The sequence below is a fragment of the Haemorhous mexicanus genome, chromosome 14, assembly GCF_027477595.1.
Source record: "Haemorhous mexicanus isolate bHaeMex1 chromosome 14, bHaeMex1.pri, whole genome shotgun sequence".
Lineage (NCBI taxonomy): Eukaryota > Metazoa > Chordata > Aves > Passeriformes > Fringillidae > Haemorhous > Haemorhous mexicanus.
In genome coordinates this window covers 3008073-3029058 of record NC_082354.1, presented here as the reverse complement: position 1 = coordinate 3029058, position 20986 = coordinate 3008073, and the positions used below count along the sequence as shown (strand labels likewise).

At 48.3% G+C, this 20986-nt stretch overlaps 1 protein-coding gene across 3 annotated transcripts in view; it reads left to right on the top strand.

Annotated features, from left to right (window-relative positions):
- LOC132334030 (ligand of Numb protein X 2-like) overlaps window positions 1-20652 on the top strand; it is a 28976-nt gene extending 8324 nt beyond the window's left edge. For 2 of the 3 annotated variants that reach the window (XM_059859719.1, XM_059859720.1), the window contains exons 2-10: window positions 3983-4421; window positions 6850-7076; window positions 8379-8575; window positions 9785-10150; window positions 12037-12219; window positions 13232-13406; window positions 13577-13787; window positions 17469-17627; window positions 18547-20652. In XM_059859719.1, coding sequence (XP_059715702.1) covers window positions 4033-4421; window positions 6850-7076; window positions 8379-8575; window positions 9785-10150; window positions 12037-12219; window positions 13232-13406; window positions 13577-13787; window positions 17469-17627; window positions 18547-18682 — 2043 coding nt within the window. In that variant the 5' untranslated portion in view covers window positions 3983-4032 and the 3' untranslated portion in view covers window positions 18683-20652. The remainder of the gene's footprint in view (window positions 1-3982; window positions 4422-6849; window positions 7077-8378; window positions 8576-9784; window positions 10151-12036; window positions 12220-13231; window positions 13407-13576; window positions 13788-17468; window positions 17628-18546) is intronic. The other variant, XM_059859722.1, reaches the window with a different exon arrangement.
- The last annotated feature ends 334 nt before the right edge of the window (window positions 20653-20986 follow it).

The following is a 20986-nucleotide window of genomic DNA, read 5'->3' as shown; positions in this document are numbered from 1 at the left end:
TTTTCCCTGGGAGCTTCCTATGTGGCCTTAGGTGGGTCCCTTGAGATCCTCTTCAGAGCCAGAACAAAGTGTTAAATTCTCAGGGGCTGCTGCCTCTGTGGGTCTGTCTTAGCCTCTGGTGATGTAATTTCTCACTTTTTAAATGGAAATAGCAGCAGTGCTACCCCTCAAAGAAATGAAATTCAGGTAGATACACTATGGCCAAAATTCACTTATACCAAATGCTGGAATTATGTGAGCAGACAGGCTTGGCTTGAACAGAACTTTATTTTGTGCTCCACACCAAGAGTGGCTCGGTGAAATGGCTTGAAAGCAGGAGCCAGAGCTGTGTTTGGGAATGCTGGTGATAAGCTGGGAAGCTGGAATGCTGCTGTTGTGAAGCCAGGTACCACAGGCACAGCTCCTGCTCAGTCAGTCACAGCACAAGTGGAGGCACGGGGTTGGGAAGATTTAGATAATCACGCTTTTTTTAAAAGGCTTTTTTTTTTTTCCCCCAAGCTGTGAGTCATCAGTTCTATTTCCAAGTCTGGGCTGCTGAGCAGGGAATGAACAGTTTGCCCACCAGGAATGGTGCCGGGGTTTTCAGTGCTGGTGTGGTTCTTGGCAGACCCCTCCCAGAGCTGTTAACAGTGTTGTAGATGTGCAGGGGGGCAGAGCTGAGGCTCTGGGCCCTGGCAGAGCTAAAACAAGAATAGGCAATGTGCTAATATTGTCAGGAATAGTCTTGCTTTGGCAGGAATACAGATTAGACTACCTGATAAGTCATCTTTTAAAAAAAAGTCTAGTCTTTGAGTCAGTGTTACAGTACCAGGAATCCTACTTAAAAAAAAAAAAAAAGCCAACACTGGTATTCTTTTTTTTTTTTTTTTTTTTTTTTTTTAATATAGTAAAGATAAAGGTGATCCCAAAGAAATCCTTATGGGATAAGAAATTAGGAAATATAAAGAGATTTCTGCTGGTCTATTTCCTTCAATTCTTTGTTAGGCATAGGGTGTGTTACTCTCCAAATAATTCTGATTCCAGAGGCATTTCTTGTATCACCCTTTTAGAGCAGCAGAGTCCCTTAGAGCAGCACATGTTTGTGTCAGGCTTTAACAATTCCAGGCAGTCAGCGTGGAGTAACTGGGGACCAAGCTGGATCCTGATGTTGTGATTCCCTCATGATGTGGGTGAAAAGCCACGGAGAGATTCCAGAACTTTGGGGAAATGCAACAGCAGGGAAGGTGCCACCCTTTGCTGGAAGGAAGCTGGAGAGTGGGAAATGATGGAACAAAAAAGCAGCACAAGGATGGAGGGGTTGATTGGGTTGGTCTGGCCTTTGGAGGTTAGAATGAGGAACTGGGATTGGGTTGCAAAGGATGGAATTTGTGTCACTCCCCTCCAAAGCTGGGATCCTGTGGGCTCTCTGGATTGACTTCTGACGTGGCTCATTGAAGCTGAGGGGAGCCATGCCTGTTATGATGAAACACTGATTTTCTACATACTTCAACTCTGCCTTGTTGGGCTGCAGCAACATCTGTACTGGATGAGATTTTAGCAATTCTTCCCTTACAGAAGCTCTGCTTAGTGCCTGAGTCCCTGAGCAAGGGAGGCTTGTTTGAGCCTGCTGCCCTCCTCGTGCTGCTCACTCAGCCCTGCCTTGCCCAAGGCTCTGGGCTGGGTTTCATCACAGAGGTGTCAGCCTTGGGTTCCCTGGTGTCTGCAGGAGTGTCCTCCTTGTTGAAGGGACAGTGGTGGAAAAGTAAAATTCACCTGGGCACCTTTAAATGAAATCTTCACCCCTTGTTTTCAAGGATCTGGAAGTGAGACAGCAGATCGGCTTGGAGCAGCAAAATTTTGGTGACACTTTTATCTTCCACAAGTTATTACTTAGAAATTACTCATCAATGGGATTCATCTTGTGTAACCTTTAAACACAGAGCAGAGAATGAATTTGATAAATAATCTGAAAAAAAACCAAAAAAACCCCAATAAAAGTAGTTTATCAGCAAAATTACTGTGAGGTTTGTTTTTGCTAAGAAAGTGGATTTGTTTCATCACCTGCCAAAGTTTTATGCAAATAGTCCAACCCGAAGCACAAGTATTTCTGATTGGTACTGTTTGCCTTGGAAGCTCCTTGTTTTATTACCTGTTGGTGCTGAGTTGATTGATTAGAATTGAGGAGATGTTAAGTGATGGTCTGATGTTGAAATGCTCCTTTTGCACCTGTAAGATCATTCAAGATCAGCTGAAGGCTGGCAAAAAGGCCAGTAAGGCAAACAGAAGGGCAGCCTGTTTCAGGTGGAGGCAAGCACCAAAAGCAGGCAGATTTCTGAGAGAGGAGGTCATGGCCACTTCAGCTTTCATTTCCATGGGTGCTGTCTGAGAGCTGTGCTTTGTTTGGGGAGCACCAGCCATGCAGGAGTTGAGGAGGGAATGCAAACAGAGGACTCGGGGATGTTCACCCAGCCTGAGTGCTTCCCTCAAGGGGAAGATGCTTTCTTGGCACTGCAGCAGGGAGAGAGGAGCAAATAACTCCTGTTGTACCCACCTGGAACCGTGACAGTGATGTTTTAATCTTTTGAAGTGAACATGTTCCTATGGCTGGGTAAGAATTTGCCTGTGAAATGGCTGATTCTGTTGGTGATACATTCTTCCTTTAATTAAATAGCTGACTTACCTTGACAATTAATTGGAGTGATGTATGATTTTTATTAGAAACTCATGACTAATTTTTTCTTGCTGTTCCTGCTATCTTATTGTTCTTGTCTCCCCTGAGTTCTGCTGTGTGCCAGCTGTGTCCTCCAGGCACTGGTGCAGACCAGTGTTCCTTCTTGCTTACCTGTTCCAGATAAAATCATTGTTTTCAGGTGTTTTCCACATCATCTGTCAGAAATTTTCCATTTCATCACAGTTTTGTAATTTTTTTTGTTTTCAGAGTCTGGGATTCTTTACTTAAAAAAAACTCCACCAATCACAAACTCCTCAAAACATCACCACAACACCCCCCACCGTGTAATGTAGTTTGCTTCCTTTAATACCACATTTCCTACTTCATTAAAATAACTGCCAGGTTAAAAAAATCCTCCCTGCAGTCATCCCTGTGCCTGTAATCTGCTAGGAAACTCAAGTGAATTTTATATTTAATTACAACAGGCAAGATTCAAAATGGATGTGACTGAAGAGATTTCTGTTAAAATCAGAGCAGCAGCCACAAGGACTCAGTTTGTCCCTTATCCTGCTCTCCCTGGCTGAGAGGAGCTGAGGCTCAATCCTCTCTCTAACCTTGCAACAAATGATGTGGACTATTCTTTATGTTTTTTTCCACTTAGGAAGCTTTAGTCTTTTTATAGGAAATTTGTTTCCATGGGGGAACTTAGGCATGGATGAGTGGGGAACAATGCATTGTTTGTTAAAACAAATTTTTTTGAAGGGAGTGGGCTTGAAAGGAAGGAAATGTGGTTTAGATTTAAGTTTCTTTTGAAATTTATTCCTCTTCTTTTGCCTCATCCTCCCTACCCCCCCAAATACAAAACAAAAATTCTAACAACCAGAAGTCCCCAATTTGGCTTTTCACCACACGCGTCTTTAAAAGATTTGGTATAATCAGAAAAGCCAGAGGAAGTTTAAAAATCACTGTCTTGTGTATCCTTCCTTTCCCTTCCCTCTCTGGGTTGTTCTCCATCAAAAACATGCAGTTTTTGTCTCAGCTTTTCTAGTCCCTGTGCTGGGCAGAGTTTATTTAGTCTGTCTCTGGTGTGTGTGTGTGTGTGTAAAGTTTAAGCCTCAGTTTATCCACGTGCTTGAACCTTGTGCTGAATGAGGTCTTGCATCCTCTGGTGCCTGGGCTGTTCATTCACAGGGTGCCTCTGGAAGGAAGAGCTCTCTGGGGGCCAGCTGGGGGTGCAGGTTCTGGGGGAGGAAGCTCCAGGCAGGAATACAGTTTAACTTTTAACATTCAAAGCAGGCGGTTGGCTGGAAATGTCTCTCCCTTTCCCTAAAGGTCTGTGGCAGAGCTGCTGTGTGACAATCTCCTCCCTGGTGCTGGCTGCCATGGCTGACCCCGTCACTGAGGAAAGCGTGCCCCAAGTCCCCGAGCTGTGCTGTGAGTGTGGCCAGGCCCACCCCTTGCTGGACAATCACCTGTACAACTTCCAGGACGAGGTGGACGATGAGCTCATCTGCCACATCTGCCTGCAGCCCCTGCTGCAGCCCATGGACACGCCCTGTGGGCACACGTACTGCTTCAAGTGCCTCGAGAACTTCATGCAGGAGTACAACTTCTGTCCCATGGATCGCAAGAAGCTCTCCTTCCAGCAGTGCCACAAGTCCAGCCTGCTGGTGAGGAACCTGCTGGATAAGCTGGTTGTGCTGTGTCCTTTCAAGGCTGAGTGCCAGCAGACCATGCAGCGCTGTGAGCTGGAAGCTCACCTGCAGAACAGGTGCATTCCCCTTTCCATCCTGCTATTGCCAGGGCTGCTGTGCTGCTTATCAGAGCCCTCTGTTCTCAGAGCAGCTCCCTAAACTGGGGCAAGGTGGGACACCAGAGAAGCCAGGGTGAGGCTGCAGAGGTGGGTGGGTGAGGACAGTGTAATTGTCTGCTCTGAGCTGCTCACCTTCAGCCTGTCTGCAGATGCTAAACCTGTCAAACACCCAGACATTTGTGGGTCCTCAACTGGGCCACCAGCTCTGGAGTTGTTGCAAACAAGCTTATTCTTGTTTCCCTTGTGCAGAGAAGAAAGGCACAAAGTCAAGGCTCTGAAAGCAAGGGATTGTGCAGTGCTGCCAGTTTAATTGGTCCAATTAAGATGTGCAATACGTAAGTCTTTGATTCAAATAGTGCAAGTCCCTCCAAGCTGCACATTGTGCACTTGCTGAAACACCTACTTATAATTCCATTATCTTCTCTCATTCTTTTGCTGAGAAAGAGAAGCAAATGAAAATTACTATGTTTTTTAATGTTCCTCTTGTGTAGAGGAAGGGAGACTTTTTGGTGCTTCCCTGCTGCTTGAGCTGGTGGCAGGCAGGACACTGTCACTTTAAAAGGAGTGCAGGTGACAGAGCTCTTGCAGTGGTGCGTGGAGAACCCTTGTTCCTACCTGGTTAATGATTTGCAGGGAGGGGGGCTAAGTGCAAGCCCTGCTGCAGGTGGAACAGACCTTCCTTGGCAGGGTGGATTTGTCAGCAATGGGAAATGCCACAGGCTTGTTTCATTCAGCTGTGTTGTAGTTTGTTGTGGCAATGACATATTTTAAAAATAAGCCAACCAGGGAGCAGGTACACTTAGGATACCTTTGCAGCTCCAGCCAAGGATGAACCTTTGTGTTTTCATTGTCTTCAGTCCCCACAAGCTGAGAGCTTGTGTTAGAGCCAGGGGAAGGGATGGAGGGTGCTTGGGTGCCCCTTTCTCTTCAGTGAAAGTTTATATTCTCCTTTTTCTTGAAGCAGCCCTTTGTCCTGGCTGCTCGGGCTGGGGCCATGGCTCACACCAGGGCTGGGCCTTCCTCTGCTCTGCAAATCTGCCCTGCTATCAGTAAACTCCTGTCACTCTGCAATCCCTCTGGCACAGGAGTTACACATAGGGGAGGGAGAGAGGCACCTCAGATGTTTACATTAGAGACCTGCCTGGAAACTGTATCATTCTCTTCTATATTCCACCGTTGTTTGAATCTTTCTTGGGGACAGAGTACTCTAGGATTCCAGGCTATTTCACCTGGGCTGTGAGTGCAAGTGGATCATCACACTGAAAAACAGAGAGAGAAAAAAAAGAAAATTGCACTGGGATTTGGGTGTTTTCTTGTTTTAAGTGAGATTAACTGATAGGAGAAGATTTAAGGAAAGAAGAAGCACACAGTAACTTGTTTTCTCGGGAAACTTCCCTGCCTTTTGCAAATCGAATTTATGTTTTGATATCTGAAGAGGGACATGTGCACAAGAAGATTATTCAGCTTCTGTCATTATGTTTGGGGTTATTTTACTGCTTGGAGAATAAATGAGTAGGAATAAACCAGAGGAAGTAATACTGGGATGAGACTTCTTTAGCCAGAGTGTAAGTAGTTCAGTTTAATTTGAAAAGTGACTCTGGTGAACACCCAGTACTACTCATGTCTCTGAAAGTGATGTTTTTGCATTTATCACCTCCTCACTTTTTTATAAACACTTGTGATAAAAGAGCTGTTCTTTGTCATCCATTAGTGCTGAGGCAGGCTGGTGATGATTCTGCATCCAGGGCACACTCTGTGTGCACAATTACATCCCAATTCTGGGACCTCTGACCTCTGGAGAGCACTCAGTGGGATTAGGAATTCAATTGTTCCCATTCAGGTAGAGCCATCACCTGCATGGCCTGGGAGTGCACCAGGTCCAGGGTCAGGTCTCATTCCACAACAGAAAATGCCCAATCCTCCCTTGCTGCTTTCGTGTGTAGCTGGTGTGTTAAAACAAAGCCTAATTCAAAGCTGAGCTTGAAACTTGAGCCACTTTCTTTGTATCAAGGTACAGTTCATAGTGATCTGTACGTCAGAGCTCAGTATTTGCTTATATTTAAGAAGGATTGTTTTCTTTATGGATTGTTTGCCAGGTAAATATTTAGCAAAGGAGACTTCTGTTTCTATTACATTCTTATTTTTCAAATAATTTGCTTAATAATTTCAAAAGTGGTGAAATAATAAGCCACTGCACTTAAGCTGATACTTGTATAAGTAGAAACTGAAGGTCAAATGAGAATCAGTTTTATCATCTGAGAAACCAGGACTGCTCTGGTGAGATCTGGAACCAGCTTCTTCCCACAGGTTTGTCAGAGCTTTCGTGTGCTGGGTCACCTGCCCAGGCAGAGACAGTCACTGACAGTCCCTGCCAATCTCTCTCCAGGTGTCCTGGGTTTAAGAAATACAAATCTGAGCTCCAGCGGAAAAGGAATCCCATTTCCAAAGGGAAGGAAGAGCCTCCTGCCAAGGGGGACACAAACACACCCAAGGATCCAGAGCTCCCAGGTGGAGGCTCCTCACTTGTGGCAGAAAGCTCTGGAGCTGCTGTGGTGTCACTGGGGACTGCAGAGCCTGGACTGGTTAATCCAGCTTTTGAGGAGACTGAAGAAGGTGAGAGTTTGGGACAGAAGTGGAACTATGTATTTACCTTTCATGATATACCAATGAGGCAATTATCTCAGAAAATTCAATTTTTAACTGCCCCCAGCACTGTCAGACATCCTTAATGCTACTCAGCCATTAGTAGTCATCAGAGGCATCTCTTCCTTCAGCAGAAGGGAGATGCATTCATGTGCATCAGGGGTGGCAGAATCTGCTCACAGGCACAAAACTGTACAAAGCCACTTGGAGAAACTCTGTGAGATTGCAGTGAGTATTTGCAGTTTTCTGTGGAGAAACAAAGGCAGTCCCTGTCAATGTGAACGTGGAGCACTTAAAGCCCTTGCAGAACCCAGATAATTAGTAACTAGGAAGTGTTCCAGGTTCTTGTTTAATCATGTTAGGAAAGTTAAATATACAGGCAGTTTCCTGGAGTGGTCAGTACCTCCCTCCTGGTGTTTTTCTAGCATAAGTTAGGTTTTGATTAACAGGCAGCTCTGGAAGCCTTGCAGATCAAATCAGCATCTCCACTTCAGTGTAGCAGCCTTGTCTCAGCTTGGTAGGAGGCAGCAGCGTGGAAACCTCAGTGCCTTGTCTCAAAGTTAGGCTCAACTGCCAGCCCCTGTGCCTGGGACAGAGGTAACTCACAGGTCAGTTCAGTTCCCCGTTGGCATTTTCCCAAAGCACACCTGGAGCAGGTTTTGCATCCCTGGTGTGACACCTGCCCTTCACTCTGCCAGGCAGTGCTGGGCCTGCCTGAGTGTCCCCAGGCTGGGAGATCTCAGCCCACTTGCTAACAGCAACTTTCATCTTCAAAGTGCAGCGTTGCTTCATCTCCAGTATGCTGTGAAACAGCCAAACATTCCTCCTGTTCTACAGGGGGGATGGGAAAAGGGGAGCAAAGGAAATTAGAGGAAGGAAGTTGCAGAGCAGTAATTACAGCTGGGTAGTCCCTTTCCCTCATGGGCATCATGGAAACTGGAATTTGTTATGTGTGTGCTTCTAGCAGGCGAAGCTATCACAGGAGAAAAACAAATCTCTTAATATAGCCCAACCATACTGAATGCCTTTTCATAAATCCCAAGCAACAATAATTTAGAGTTTGAGTTCACCAAAAGCTAGGAGAAAATGGGAAAAAATCTGGAGAAGCTCTAAAGAAACAGAGGGGTTTTAAGCTTTTTATGTGACCTTATGTCTCCTCATGGCTGGTTTTCCTCCAGATGTTCCAGACTGAACACAACCTGAATCTTGGGGTGCTGTGAAAAGGAAAATTCTGTTAATGTGTTGTTTTTTCTCTTCAATTTCCACAACCAGACCTTCCTCAGAGAACCAGTCTTGTGGCTGAAACTACCACCATTGAAATCCACCGGGAAGATCCTGAGGAAGAGCTGGGGATGAGGATAGTTGGGGGTAAGGACACCCCCCTGGGGAACATCGTTGTTCAGGAAGTGCTGCGGGACTCTGTGATTGCTGCTGATGGAAGAATTGCTCCTGGAGACCACATCCTTGAGGTAGGGAAAACCCCCTGGTAGCCCCATTGCTTCCTTTGACTGGGGGAGGAGAGTGCCTGCAAAAACTGGGAAATCTCTGCAGCTGAGGGTTTTAGAGCACTGCTCAGACCTCTGTGTCAGCAGCATTGTGTGTCTGCTGGGGCTCAGGAGCACTTCTGGCATTCCTTCCAGTCAGACTCGTATTTCCCTTGCATATTTGACAGCTTTTTGAAATGTAGGCCCTTTTGGATAAAGTAAAAGATCCCTACCTGATAAATTTCACACAGCAGCCCCATTTCTCTGCTCTAGTTAGGAAGTCTCATAATTGCTTGCTCCACTGTGTTGCTTAAGCTGCATATTCTCCGTGGGCAGGTCCAGGGTGAGAGCTGCTGACTGGCAGTGAGTATCAGCTCCAAAATGTGAGTAAATGCAGAGCTCCAGCCTCCACCTGACCCACAGCCAGGGCACTGCCCACATTGGCAGGGCTGTGTGGCCCTGGGTGACTGAGGTGACACCTTGTACACACGGTGACAACTGTTAGCACCTCCAGCCATGGTTGCCCAATCATCTGCCAAGCTGTAAATCCTCACTGTCCCATGGGATTGGGCATCAGGAAGGGCTGGCAGCCCCCACACAGGTGGCTGATGAGATCTCTGAGCTGCTTTCTCAGGCAGACCAATGGAGTGATTCCTGTTTTATCCAGCTGGATTGCCCATGTCTTAGTCTCAGCAAATAGGGCAGGTCCCACACTTAGGAGCCCTGTTTACATCCTAAAAGATGGCACAGAATCTTATGTGATAACAGGCAAAGCAAAACATGTCCTTCTCAGAGTCAGCCTATAATCACATAATTAAGTGGATGATTCCAGAAGCCTGTAGACTATGGACCACTCAAAAGTGGAAATTTGGGTCTTCTCCAAGCCTGAATGCTGGAAATTAAGGAAAAGCAGATCTACATTTACATGGCATGGAAGGAATGACTGAACATTTTTAGGTTTGTTAGCTGTGTGAGTTGTCCTGTCTTGTCCCTGGCCTCAGTTATTCACCAATTACAGTCTAATTCCATCAGCTTTCTTCATTCTTTTTCAGAAAACTTTGCTCCCTAATGTGCATCAGAGTCAGGATTGCAGGATGGAGTTTTCCATGCTGCCCCAGCCTGGCCAGGCCCCACTGTGGACAGTGCCTAATTAATGTGGGCTCTGATTAGTGAGTGCTTTGTTTGTCTTTGTAGGTGAATGGCGTCAACATCAGCAGCGTGACTCACTGCCAGGCTGTCTCCTTCCTGCGCCACCCAGGGCCTGTTCTGCACCTCATGGTCCTGCAGGAGAAGGGCTTTTCCAACAGGACTGCCCAGCAGGATTCCACTTCCACCAGCCGGGAAGTGATCCACGTCACCTTGGTGAAGAGAGACCGATCCGAGCCCTTGGGAATCAAACTGATCAGGAAGACTGACGAGGCAGGGATTTTTATTCTGGATCTCTTAGAGGGGGGCTTGGCAGCCAAGAATGGGAAGCTGAGTCGGAATGACAGAGTCCTTTCAATAAATGGTCAGGATTTGAGGCAAGGAACTCCTGAGGCTGCTGCCCAGATAATCCAGGTGAGTTCAGACATGGAGAGGCTGTGTGGAAATGGCTGTGAGGGGCTGATGACAGGGCTCCTGTTCTGAGCCAGGGCTAACAGAACACACCAGGGTGAGCTGCATTCCCCCAAATATCTGTCATGGAAAGTGACTCCCCTCTGGATGTGTGGGAAGCACCACTTCCAAATGAAGATAAACACCAAGAGTGGGAATCTGAGGTGAGTCAGCCCTGACAGGTCTGAGGGGAAGCAGTGGCTCATGGCACAGGAGTTCAGCTGAGGAGAATGCAGCTCCTGTGTGGCGTTTGCAGCCTCTCAGCCTTGCCCAGGGAATGTTGGGATGCACTGGGTGGATTCATGCAGCAGACAGGGAGGGATCAGGGCAGCCTGTTGTGCTTCCAGCTGTCACACTGAAGGTGCTGGCTGGAGATGGGATCAGAACAGATTCCTTTGGACTGATTTGAAGCCCTTTCTCCCCATTTTACCTGTATTTGTGAAAAGAGACAATGTGGGGCACCTCAGGCTAAAAGCATTCCAAGGTACTGAATGGGTAGAAGAGGGGTGGTCTTTCCCTGTGGAATGTGCTCCTGTTGCAGCATGTTTTGGTGGAAGAAGTGGGCAAGGAATTCTAGTTAAAGGATTAAGGACTGCTGCATGTGCAGCAGATATCACACAGATCAGTTTAAATTCTTTATCTCCCCAGGCAAGTGCCTCCAGTTTGTGACACAATGCACCTCATCCCATTCTGTTTATATCCCAGAAAGGATGTGAGGTCAGCAGGAGGGAGAGGCAGTTCTCTTCACAGTTGTCAGAGGCATGCAGTGCATGGGAGAAAGAGCAGTTCCAGCCCTGAGGTCCTTTTTCATGTCGTGCTTCTGTTCTGTGGCCTCTTAGAATGTGTTTGCATCCCACAAGTGCTGCTGCATTCCTGTTGCAATGTGTGCACACAACTCCCATATGAGGAACTCTTTTGATCCCACTGGAACAGCTACCAAAGTCTCAGAACTGGCTTCATGAGCTTTGGGGGTTGAATCTCTTTGGAAGTGACATTTGTGGAAAACTGCGACAGTTTTCCAAACGTGATCTGTTCCTCTGAGGGCTGATTGAAATCCTTGCTTAAATGTAACTTAAAAAAAATCCCTCTTCCAAGGCCAGGGAATTCACTCTGGCACCAGGGAAGCAGGGTCCTGTGGCAAGGAGTGAGAGCAGCAGCTGCATTTCTGCCATGCAGGGCAGGAAACGCCCCAAGTGAGCACGTGGGCCTTCCCTGCAGTGAGTCCCTCCGAGTGAGGTTCTGTCAGGTGACCTGAAGGAACAAACCCAATGAGGGCAGCAGGAACAATGGAGCACTTCCCCTGCAGCCCTGCCAAGGCCAGCCAAGCAGCTGGTGAAGTGTTTAACCAGAGGTACCCTGGGGAAAAAATGGATGGGAGATGGTGAACAATAGATGAACAAAGCTGGGAGGGAAAGAGCTTTAACAACTTCCTGTGCAATGAAAGCATCCAGTGCTTGTTGTGGTCACTGTGTGTGGACCAGCCAGGGTTCCAGCTCTGTTTGCTCTGTGGCACAACACAAGATGCTATTTTGGTTGTTTGTACCAAAGTGCAGGAATTAATCATCCCTTTCCACCTCCTCTTGTTTGGCATTTGTGGGGGAGGGAGGCACAGGTGAAGCCTGTCTCTGCTCCTGTTCCTTCTGACTCATGTTTGCTAATTCCCTTTTTCTTTTTCCAATCACATTCCCTGGCTCATCACAAAAGACTTTGCATCACATTGAGGACCTGTTGGAGAACCTCTGTAGGAACTGATGCCAGCCCTTCTCTCTCCCCAGGGCAATGAGGGCTGTCCCTCATTTCTAACCCATTTCTCTGTCTTTTTAATTTCCACTCCTTGTTTCTCTGGGCAGACCACGGAATCCAGAGTGAACTTTGTGATCCTGAGGCAGTCTGGGCTGCAGCTGGGGGAGCCAGGGGAGGATGGCAGCACCTCCAACAGCAGCAGCAGCAGCAGCAGCAATGGGGGCAGCCCCGTGCACCACCGGAGGCGACCAGACCAGAACCACTACAGGAGGAAATCCAACTACCAGAAGGTGGGGCTGGGAAATGAGGCCAAGGTGCTGCTTGTTCCTGGTTTAGCAAATGCATTGTGCTGTTCTGGGATGGTGTTTTATCACAGAAGGCTGATCAGCAGCTCCATTCCTGCTTTGGCAGGTTTGGGGCTTTTGGTACTGAAAAACCCCTTTGTCATCTATAGGGAAACAGCATTTTAAGGGAAAAAGGTGACAAAATTTCTTCAGTGTTGATGCAGAGCCGGTGTTTAATCATTTGGAAAGGGCAATAAGGAATTTGCCATCCGTGAGATATTTTGGGATTTGGTTCTTGACATCCATCAAGCCTGCACACTGAGGGTGTTGCAGTGACACCCAGCTGAGCTGGTGTGGAGCCAGAGCCCTCTATGGTCCAGGAGGAGAATCCCCAGGTGGCCCCGTGGTGCTGCTGTGACTGCAGTGTGGCTCTGCCACCCCTTCGTGGGGCACAATAAACTGCAGGAGCAAGAGGACAATCCCCAGGGTGCTGAACCCAGAGAGATAATCTGTGTGTAGAACTTCCAGCTGAGTGACAAACCTGCTGCAGCTGCTCAGGGTGGTGTGTTTCAGTCCCTGGAGCTCAGGGTGTTCCTGACCTGTGTGGCTGGAGTGTTCCTGCATTTAAATCCCTCAGCAGCATTGACATCCTGTTGTACAGCCTGTGCTCTAATGTGTGCCTTCACTGCAACCTAAACACTCAGTCAGGGAGAGCTTCACTGCTTGGCAGCAGCCCTGAGATGAGCTCACAGCTTCTTCCTCAGTGCAAAATTCCCCTCCTCAGAGGGAGCATCTCCCTGCAGCAAATGGATTTGGGATCATTAGGACAGCACTGAGGGTTCACCTCAGAAATGCTGCTCTGTATTCCCACCCAGCAAGGACATGGGAAGCTGACTTTGCCCTCCAGCAACATTGCTGGAATGCTCTGGATGAAGGAGACAAATGTTGCTGTCTTCCAGAGCTGGGCTTCTGTTAAAGGCATTAATGAAGTGCATTTTGTGCTGTCATTGCTTTGTAGGATTTGCCTCAGGGATATGTAAGTCATGAGAAGACAGTTGCAATAAAAAAGGAGCCAAAGGAATCTCTGGGAATCACAATTGGAGGTGGAAGGGATAACAAAAACAAGCTCCCTATCTATGTGACAAGTGTGCAGCCCATTGGATGCCTCTTCAGAGATGGCAGAATCAAGAGAGGTAAGGGAGGCTCTGAGACCCTTTCTCCTTTAGGAACTGTGGGGTATTTTCAATGGAAGCTGGACTTGGACACTGAGAGAGGCTGGAAACAGGGAGTTCCCATGACCCCTGGAGGCTGAAATGGGCTCCATAGGCCAGGTCTGTAATAATCCATTTTATTTCATCAACAGGGGATGTACTTCTGAGCATAAATGGCATCGATTTGACTCATCTGAACTACTACGAAGCTGTCTCAGCTCTGAAATCCAATGCAGCTTCCCACTCAGTCACACTGAAAGCCTTGGAAATCCTGTCCCTGAACTCCCCAGAGCCAGCCCTGGACATCAGGGAGCAGGGATTCAGCTGGTCTCCCCTCTGGATCACGTGGCTTGGATTGCCCAGGTATATTTGTCAGGGACTGGATGGAGAGCTGTTAATTACAGGCTTGACTTTCACTCAAACACTAGAAATTAATTACTTTGTTGATGAACTTGGAAGCATTCCTGGTATTCCTGTTTAGCTGAAAGGCAGTGGCAAGCCTCATTTGCCAATGAGATCATTGAGTAATGAGTACATAAGGAAATTCCAGTGCTGTTCTGGAGTGACCCATCATTCCCACACTCCTGTTGGACAGTAACCATGCTTTGGAGGCCCTGAAACCCCCTTTTTAAAGAGAAGTAGTCAATGTTAGATACAGTCCTTGCTAAAGTACTGACTGAAATCCCTCTGTGGCTCTTTCTGCATCCCCTAACACAAGCCAAGAGACACCTGGGCTGTCTGGGAGTTTCTAATCTGATCATCTCACTTAGGGGCAGACATTCTTTCTAACTCTTCTTGGCTGTTGTAACTGTGTCATCTTCAGCATGAAGCAGAAATGATTCTGCACAGTTGAGTTTTCCTGCTGCCAAGCTTTACAGCACAGGTTTTAACCTGGTAAGCTCCAAGAGAAGCTTGAATTTCCCTCTCCTTCCTGGAAGGGTGAACCTCTGGCTCCCTCCCTTTAGCAGTTACATCAAAACACTTTGAAAAGCAGAGTCACTTGTCATCCCAGCCGACTGCAGGAGCATCTGCAGGTGGAACATAAAGCCAAACCTTCTGTGGGAAGCTTGGCTCATTTACAGCCCTGTTCATTGGGACACCTAAAGAAGAACCACTCACAAAGCCTCTGTTATGTTACTTAGCAGCCTGTAAAGAAATGCTCAACAAACCAGCCCGAGGAAAGGCAGCCTTTGTGTCTCCTGTACTTGGCCTGTCCTCAGCACCTCCTCCCATCTCCCTCTGCTCCCCCAGGCACTGGCCTGGCTGCTCCAGGCAGGTCTGGTGTGAACTGGCCCTGAGCTGCACCTGGACAGCCCAAAGCAGGGCACAAACCCTCAGATGCTGCCTGGTCTTTGTTCCCTGAGCTGCTGCTGCAGTGAACTGCAGCAAGGCAAAGCCTGGCTGGGCTTCTTTTCTTCCTTTCCCAATTTTTCTGGCTGTCAGGTGACTTGCAGCCTCCCCACGCTCTGCTGCAGGGACTAGAGTCTGCTCCTGGGTCTCCTGCCTTCATTTCAGGAGTGTCCTGACATCACCTGCATTTAATGCATTGCTGGGAATTCCTTTGCTGCTGGTATTGATGTTCCCCCTTCTTTTGACTCCTGAAGCAAGAAGTGATTCCAGATTCCTTTTACTCCAGCCTGAATTCTGGCCTTGGAATGTGTGTGCAGTTCTGGCTGTGAGGGTTGGTAGGAGGCACACAGCAAGGATCCCACTTTGAGAGCTGACAGAACCTTTCTCCTGTTTCCAGCACTAAAGAGGGCTGTAATTCCTGCTTCTCCCAGCTGCTCCCAGTGAGACCTGGTGGCCACTGGCTGGTCACCCACATGGTGTTTGTCACCTGGGCATGTTCAGGGTGCCTCTGGCACCTCTGGCTGGCCCAGGGAGGTGCAGCTGCAGTGAGATCCCAGAGCCATCACTGCTGTGGGGTGGTTCCACTGCAGAGAGCTCCTGACCCACCCAAACTGGTTTCCTTTGCACAGGACCAAACCCCCAGAGCTGCAGGGGAATGTCCATTGCCCTGTGGCCCTGACAGACCCTGTGTGCACCACAATGGCACAGAAAACCCCAGAAATGTGCCCAGACTGGAGCCAGCACCAGCTGTTCCACTGGGATCTACTCCTTGTGGCTGCCCTGGCCCCAGTGTTGGTGTGTCCTGCAGGGTGAGAGCTCAGAGCTAACTCCATGTGCAATTTCGGGTTTGTTCAGCTTTTTTCCCTCAGTTACTCCTCTGCTCCAGCAGAAGTATCCCTTTTCTTTTAGAGGAACGTATTTCTTTCTAGTTTGAACCCAGACATGATGCTGGAAGGTGTGAGTTGAAATGAGTGCTCAGGGCTAGGGAAATGAATTTGATCCTTGCAACACTTGAGCCCACAGTGTTTCATTCAGGCAATGATTCTTGTATCTGTGATTTCTGTTTCTGTCAAACAGAAACTTTGATTTCTTCCTAGCATTGTGTTAAATCCACACCAGCCACTGACAGTATAAAATACCATCTCAAAAGCTGGTTTGGACTGGGCCCATGTTCCAATCCAGCACACCCTGGATCCCAAAGGTACCAGAAACAAAAGTTTAGATTGATTATCTTTTCTCTCTAAAACCTTTGTTTCTTGAAAGCACAGTGCACTGTGTGGCTTGTGGAGAAGTCTTGAGGTGGAAAAGCAGTTTTCCTGCCTCCCTCTTCCCTGGGATTTATCTGACTCCAGTCTGACTCTTCCCACAAGAACCATGAGGAGCTCCCAGTCCCACCCCTGCAGCTCCAGCAGGGACCAGGAACTGCCAGCTCAGCAGCGTGCTTGGCACCATAAACCCTGCACCTCGACCTTCCCTAAACTCTCCAATTCTTTTCCCACAGTCATTTTTGATTGTGGCAAATTAAAGTTTCTCTTCCTCGAACCCCTTTTTAATATGGAATACGGATTCCTAGCAAACAGCCCTTTCCAGCTCCTGGGGAACTGCCTGATGTTTTTGTTTATGTTCTGTGCTGACGTCGTCCTTGCCACTGTTGCTCTCGGGGCTATTCATTTGCAGAAGCTGCCACGGCCGTGGCTCAGAGCTGTATTTTTGCACTTGTGTGGTGCCGGTGGAAGGGAAGCATGGAGGAATCAGTAAGCTCGAGCTGGGTCTCCTGGTGTTTATGTGTGAAAAACTCCTACAAAACTAAATTACAGTTTGAAAGTTGATAATTGGATCTTTCTCCTGGTGAGAAGTTAACTGGGAAGGCTTTTGAAATCTGAAACTCCTCGGCAAACCGCTCAAGCAAAGCCCTTGAGGCAAAAACGTTTATTAGGAAAAGTTTAGCTAGTTTAGCTGCTGGAATAGCTCAGCGGGTGATGATGAGCAGCAGTTTCACAGCTCCTCCGTGCCAGGATACAACCTGAGCTGGAGCCAGCCTGGGAGCCGGGGCCCAGGAGAGCTCCTGCCACACCCTCCGTGTCACCTCGCGGGGCTCTGTGCCACCAGCTCCGGCAGAGCTGCTGGCACTTCCATCTCCCCGTGCCCAGGCTCCCTGAGGACACAGACCTCACTGGCCAGCATCCAGAACCAGGAGCTCTCACCAAGGAGCCCAATAGCAGAATGCACATCCTGGATCCTGCAGGAAAGCCCTCCCCTGCTCTCATCTGGCAGCTGCTGCCAGTGATGCTGAAAGCCTCCCTTGTACCCATGCAGGGCACAGAGGGGATCAAACCCCTCCACTCTCATCACTTGCACGGGTGTAGCTGCTGCTCGCTGTTCATTTGGCTTTGTCTCTGCTGCTGAGGGTGTTTATTAGCAGAACTCATGAAGTTATTCAGGAGTGTTGCAGATCCCAAACTCCTCTAGAACTGGGTGATTTCCTCTTAGCTCTTAAACCAATACTCAGAAAAGATTTCTGAAGGACTGGCATCATCCCATTTGAGAATTAACCCTCAGACACACCTTGCAAAGGAGTGTCTGAAATCCTAAAAACCAGGAAAATGAGGTTGTTCATAGCTGTGCTTTCCATGAGGGAAAACATAAATTCCTGCTCAGGCAATTTTCCTCATAACTTCTCTGTTTTTGACACAGCTACCTTCACTTCTGTCAAGATATTGTTCTTAGTAAAGGAAACCTGGAAAGTTGGGGCTTCAGCATCGTGGGAGGCTTTGAGGAAAGCAAAGGAAACCAACCCTTCTTCATCAAAACCATCGTGCCCGGGACTCCTGCCTTCCGGGACAGGAAACTCAAGTAGGTGTGAGGTACCCTCAAGTAGGTGTGTGGGAACCATGACCACCACCAGGGCTGGGGGTTCCCTGAGCCTTGGAAGGAGCTCAGCTCCAGTTAATGACTCTTGCACAGTTTGAAAGTTAATTCTGTTGCCAAGCTTGTAACAAACTAAGGCCCGCGTTAAGCAGTGTTTTGGTTTCTCCAAAAAGGTACAAGGAAAAGGAATTTACAGCCCTTTAAAATCTAACTCTGAAGGGTTTAATTTAGTAATTAGGTAAAAGTAAAAAGGGGATGTTTGAGATGAATCTTGGAGGTTCCAGACTATAAAACCTCCTGGAGTAGGAAAAGTATCCCAATACAAGCAGCAAAAGCTCTCCTGTGCAGTGACCTTAACTCGAGCTTTGCTGAGGTGGCTGTGCTGAGATCCCAGTGAGAGGAGCAGGGTGGGGCTGCAGGACCCCACAGGCACTCCAGGGGGGCTGAGCTGGCTCCGGGGCACCAAGGGCTGCCACGGACAGAGGGAGGGGACACAGCTGGGTGCAGGGAGCTGCGCTTTGCTCCCAGAGCTGAGCTGGGAGCACTGGGCTCAGCTGGGCTCCTGTTGGAGGGTGGGACAGGGCTGTGGGGGCTCAGCCCCTCAGAAGGGGCTGGGTGTGCCAGAGAAGGGCAGGGCCCTCTCACAGCTCTGGTGGTGGCAGCACAGCTCAGTGCCTGGAGCTGTAGGACTGACCTGGGCCAGCAGGGCTTGACCAGCACAGCTCCTCCCCTGTTGCCTGACCCTCACTGCTGTCACCCAAGCACCGGCAGTGTTCTCCTTTTCTCTGCCCTCTGACTCAAGGGGAAAAGTTCTTTCAAGGAGGAGTTGATGCTTTGGCTTAGGGTGGGATGGGTGCTGGGTTAATCATGAACCCAGTCCTGACTGGATCCTGTCTTTGGGCAGGTGTGGAGATGAAATCGTGGCAGTGAACGGAGTGCCAGCAATAGGAATGAGCAACTCAGAATTAATCCCAATGCTGAAGGAGCAGAGGAACAAAGTCACCCTGACCGTGGTGTCCTGGCCAGGGAGCCTGGTGTGACAGCTCCAAGAACCCCCAACACTTCCAGGTATCCAAGAGCAGCTGGGCACCACCCAGGCCACACCTGACAGGGAAGCAGGGACTGCTCCACTCCTGCTCCTGGTGCATTGCCACAGCAGACTCCTTGCTTCCTTTTTGTGGAAAACATTTTACCAACAAATCTGGATGCTGAATTCAAAGTAAGAGTTAATCCAACAGCTGTTGAGCTTCCCAGGCTCATTAAAGCTCCTTAGGATTGGTGGAGCACAGAGAGCTCTTCCCAGTGTTTCTCCACTACCTGCCCTGGAGGCTTGCCTTGATTTTAGGGTTCTGCTTTCCCTTGAGTATTTGAACAGGTTAAAACAGAGGCTTTTAGAAGCAGCTACTAGATCTGTAAGGATGGGGACCCAATTTAGGCATTTCTGCCTATCAGGATTTCCCAGTCTTCATTTTTAGGTGTAAGTAACCCAAGGGATGATTTAACACAAGAAAACCCCACAGTACCTCAGAGCTGCTGGGGCAGCCTGGTGGAGCTGTGTTACCTGCATGAGGGACCTGGCACAAATCCCAGTTTAGGATCCTGCCAACTCCACTGATTTCTTGCAAAGGGACAATTCCAACAGCTTAAAGAACCACCCTCAAAGGCATCAGCAAGAGGGGTTTCACTGAAATATGATGTCACAAAATGTGACTTTACCAAGGGTCAAGGGCAAGGTTCACTTATTGCACACAGGTTTCCCTGGTTTTAAGATTGATAAAAGCAGCTTTTTCCCCAGAAGGGAAGGGGCTGGTGTCAGACAGCCCTGGCCCAGCCTGATGCCTGTCTTATTTTTATGTTTCCAGTGATGAAGGGCAGAGTTGAGGCAGGGGCAGAAGCACCTGTACTGCCAGGCAGGTGAGATTTCTCCTACAGGTCCCTTCATGTCCCTCTTGCAGCTGGAGCAAAATATCAACTGATGGGATCAGGGGATGCTCAAAGGATCCTTGGCTGCAGGAAAAGTCACCTCCAGAAGGAGACTGTGCCCAGCCTGGCTTCAGTTCAAACCCACTGTGCAGTTAAAATTTACAATTAAAGAACTGAAGCCCAGGGAGGGTGCTTTGACCTCTGACACTGTGAAAGTTCCTACTTGCAAACTCCACCTGCAGCAATTCCTTTTTAGCAGTTTAATGAGCAGTAGAGATGATGGGTTTTTCTCAAACCAGGTTGCACTGAGAGATCTTTGCTCCTGTGCTGCCTTTGCTGCACCTTTTGCAGGACCAGCTTTGTAAGAATCCAAGGAGTCTGTCCCCTGTCCAAATGCTGCCTGGAATGAATGTTTAATTCCTTGTAGCTGCCCTGCAAGGAAGAGCCCAGGCCTGGCTGAAGCATCTCCTGGACTGGCAATTTGACATTTGCTGTCCCTGGGCCTTGTTCACAGTGACTTCACCTCCTGTGCTGGGAGCTGCAGGGACAGCAGGGCCTGTCCCAGAGCCCAGGACACTGCAGGAGCCTCAGCTCCATCCCCCAGCAGCCCTGGCTGGGCTGAGGAACACCTCTGGGGACTCTGGCAGCACAGCTGGGGCTAGCTGGGCTCCAGGGCTGCTTTCTTGTTCTTCTACTGGGCAATGCTGAGAGCAAAATAATCCACAAAGAAAACTCATCACTGACCTCGCTGGGACACAAAAACATGAAGCAATTTTTTATCTCTTTCCAATCAATGTGCAGAATCTGTGCCTGGAACAGTAAATACTGATGTGGGCAGAGAGAGAGGGGTTCCCCCTGCCTGCCCCAAACGTGGGGAAAGGGCAGCAGGGAAGAGCTGTGCAGCTGCTGGGCTGGCAGTGGAGGGAGGAGGAGGCTGCAGAACCATTTTTACTCCATCTCCTTTCAAGGTGCCTTCAACTTCACCAAAATGTCCTCATAATTTAAATTTTGTTTCCAAAATCAGCTTGTTAATAGATGTTGAGTTTGTTTTGATGCCTTTATAAATTATTGTAATATTGCTGAAAAACATGCATTAGGTGTGGTTTTTACCCTTTCTTTCCATGTAGTAACTAATGCCCCCAGAATAGGTCACCTCAGCAAGACTGCTGCAAAAAGTGACCCTGTGGCAGGAAACAGTGTAATTGTCTTTGCTTCTCCCAGGAAAGGAGCTGGACTATCCTGAAATACACTGGGGCTGGGAAAAATCCCTCAGCAAGAGTAAACCCCACATCCCAACACCACTAAACCTGCAGCAGCTTCCAGATTATTTCCAACACCCCACCTTTACATTGCCCTGATAGTAAAGGCAAACAATTTACCTCTATTTAATGAAAAGAAACCAATTTAGAACGACTTACCTC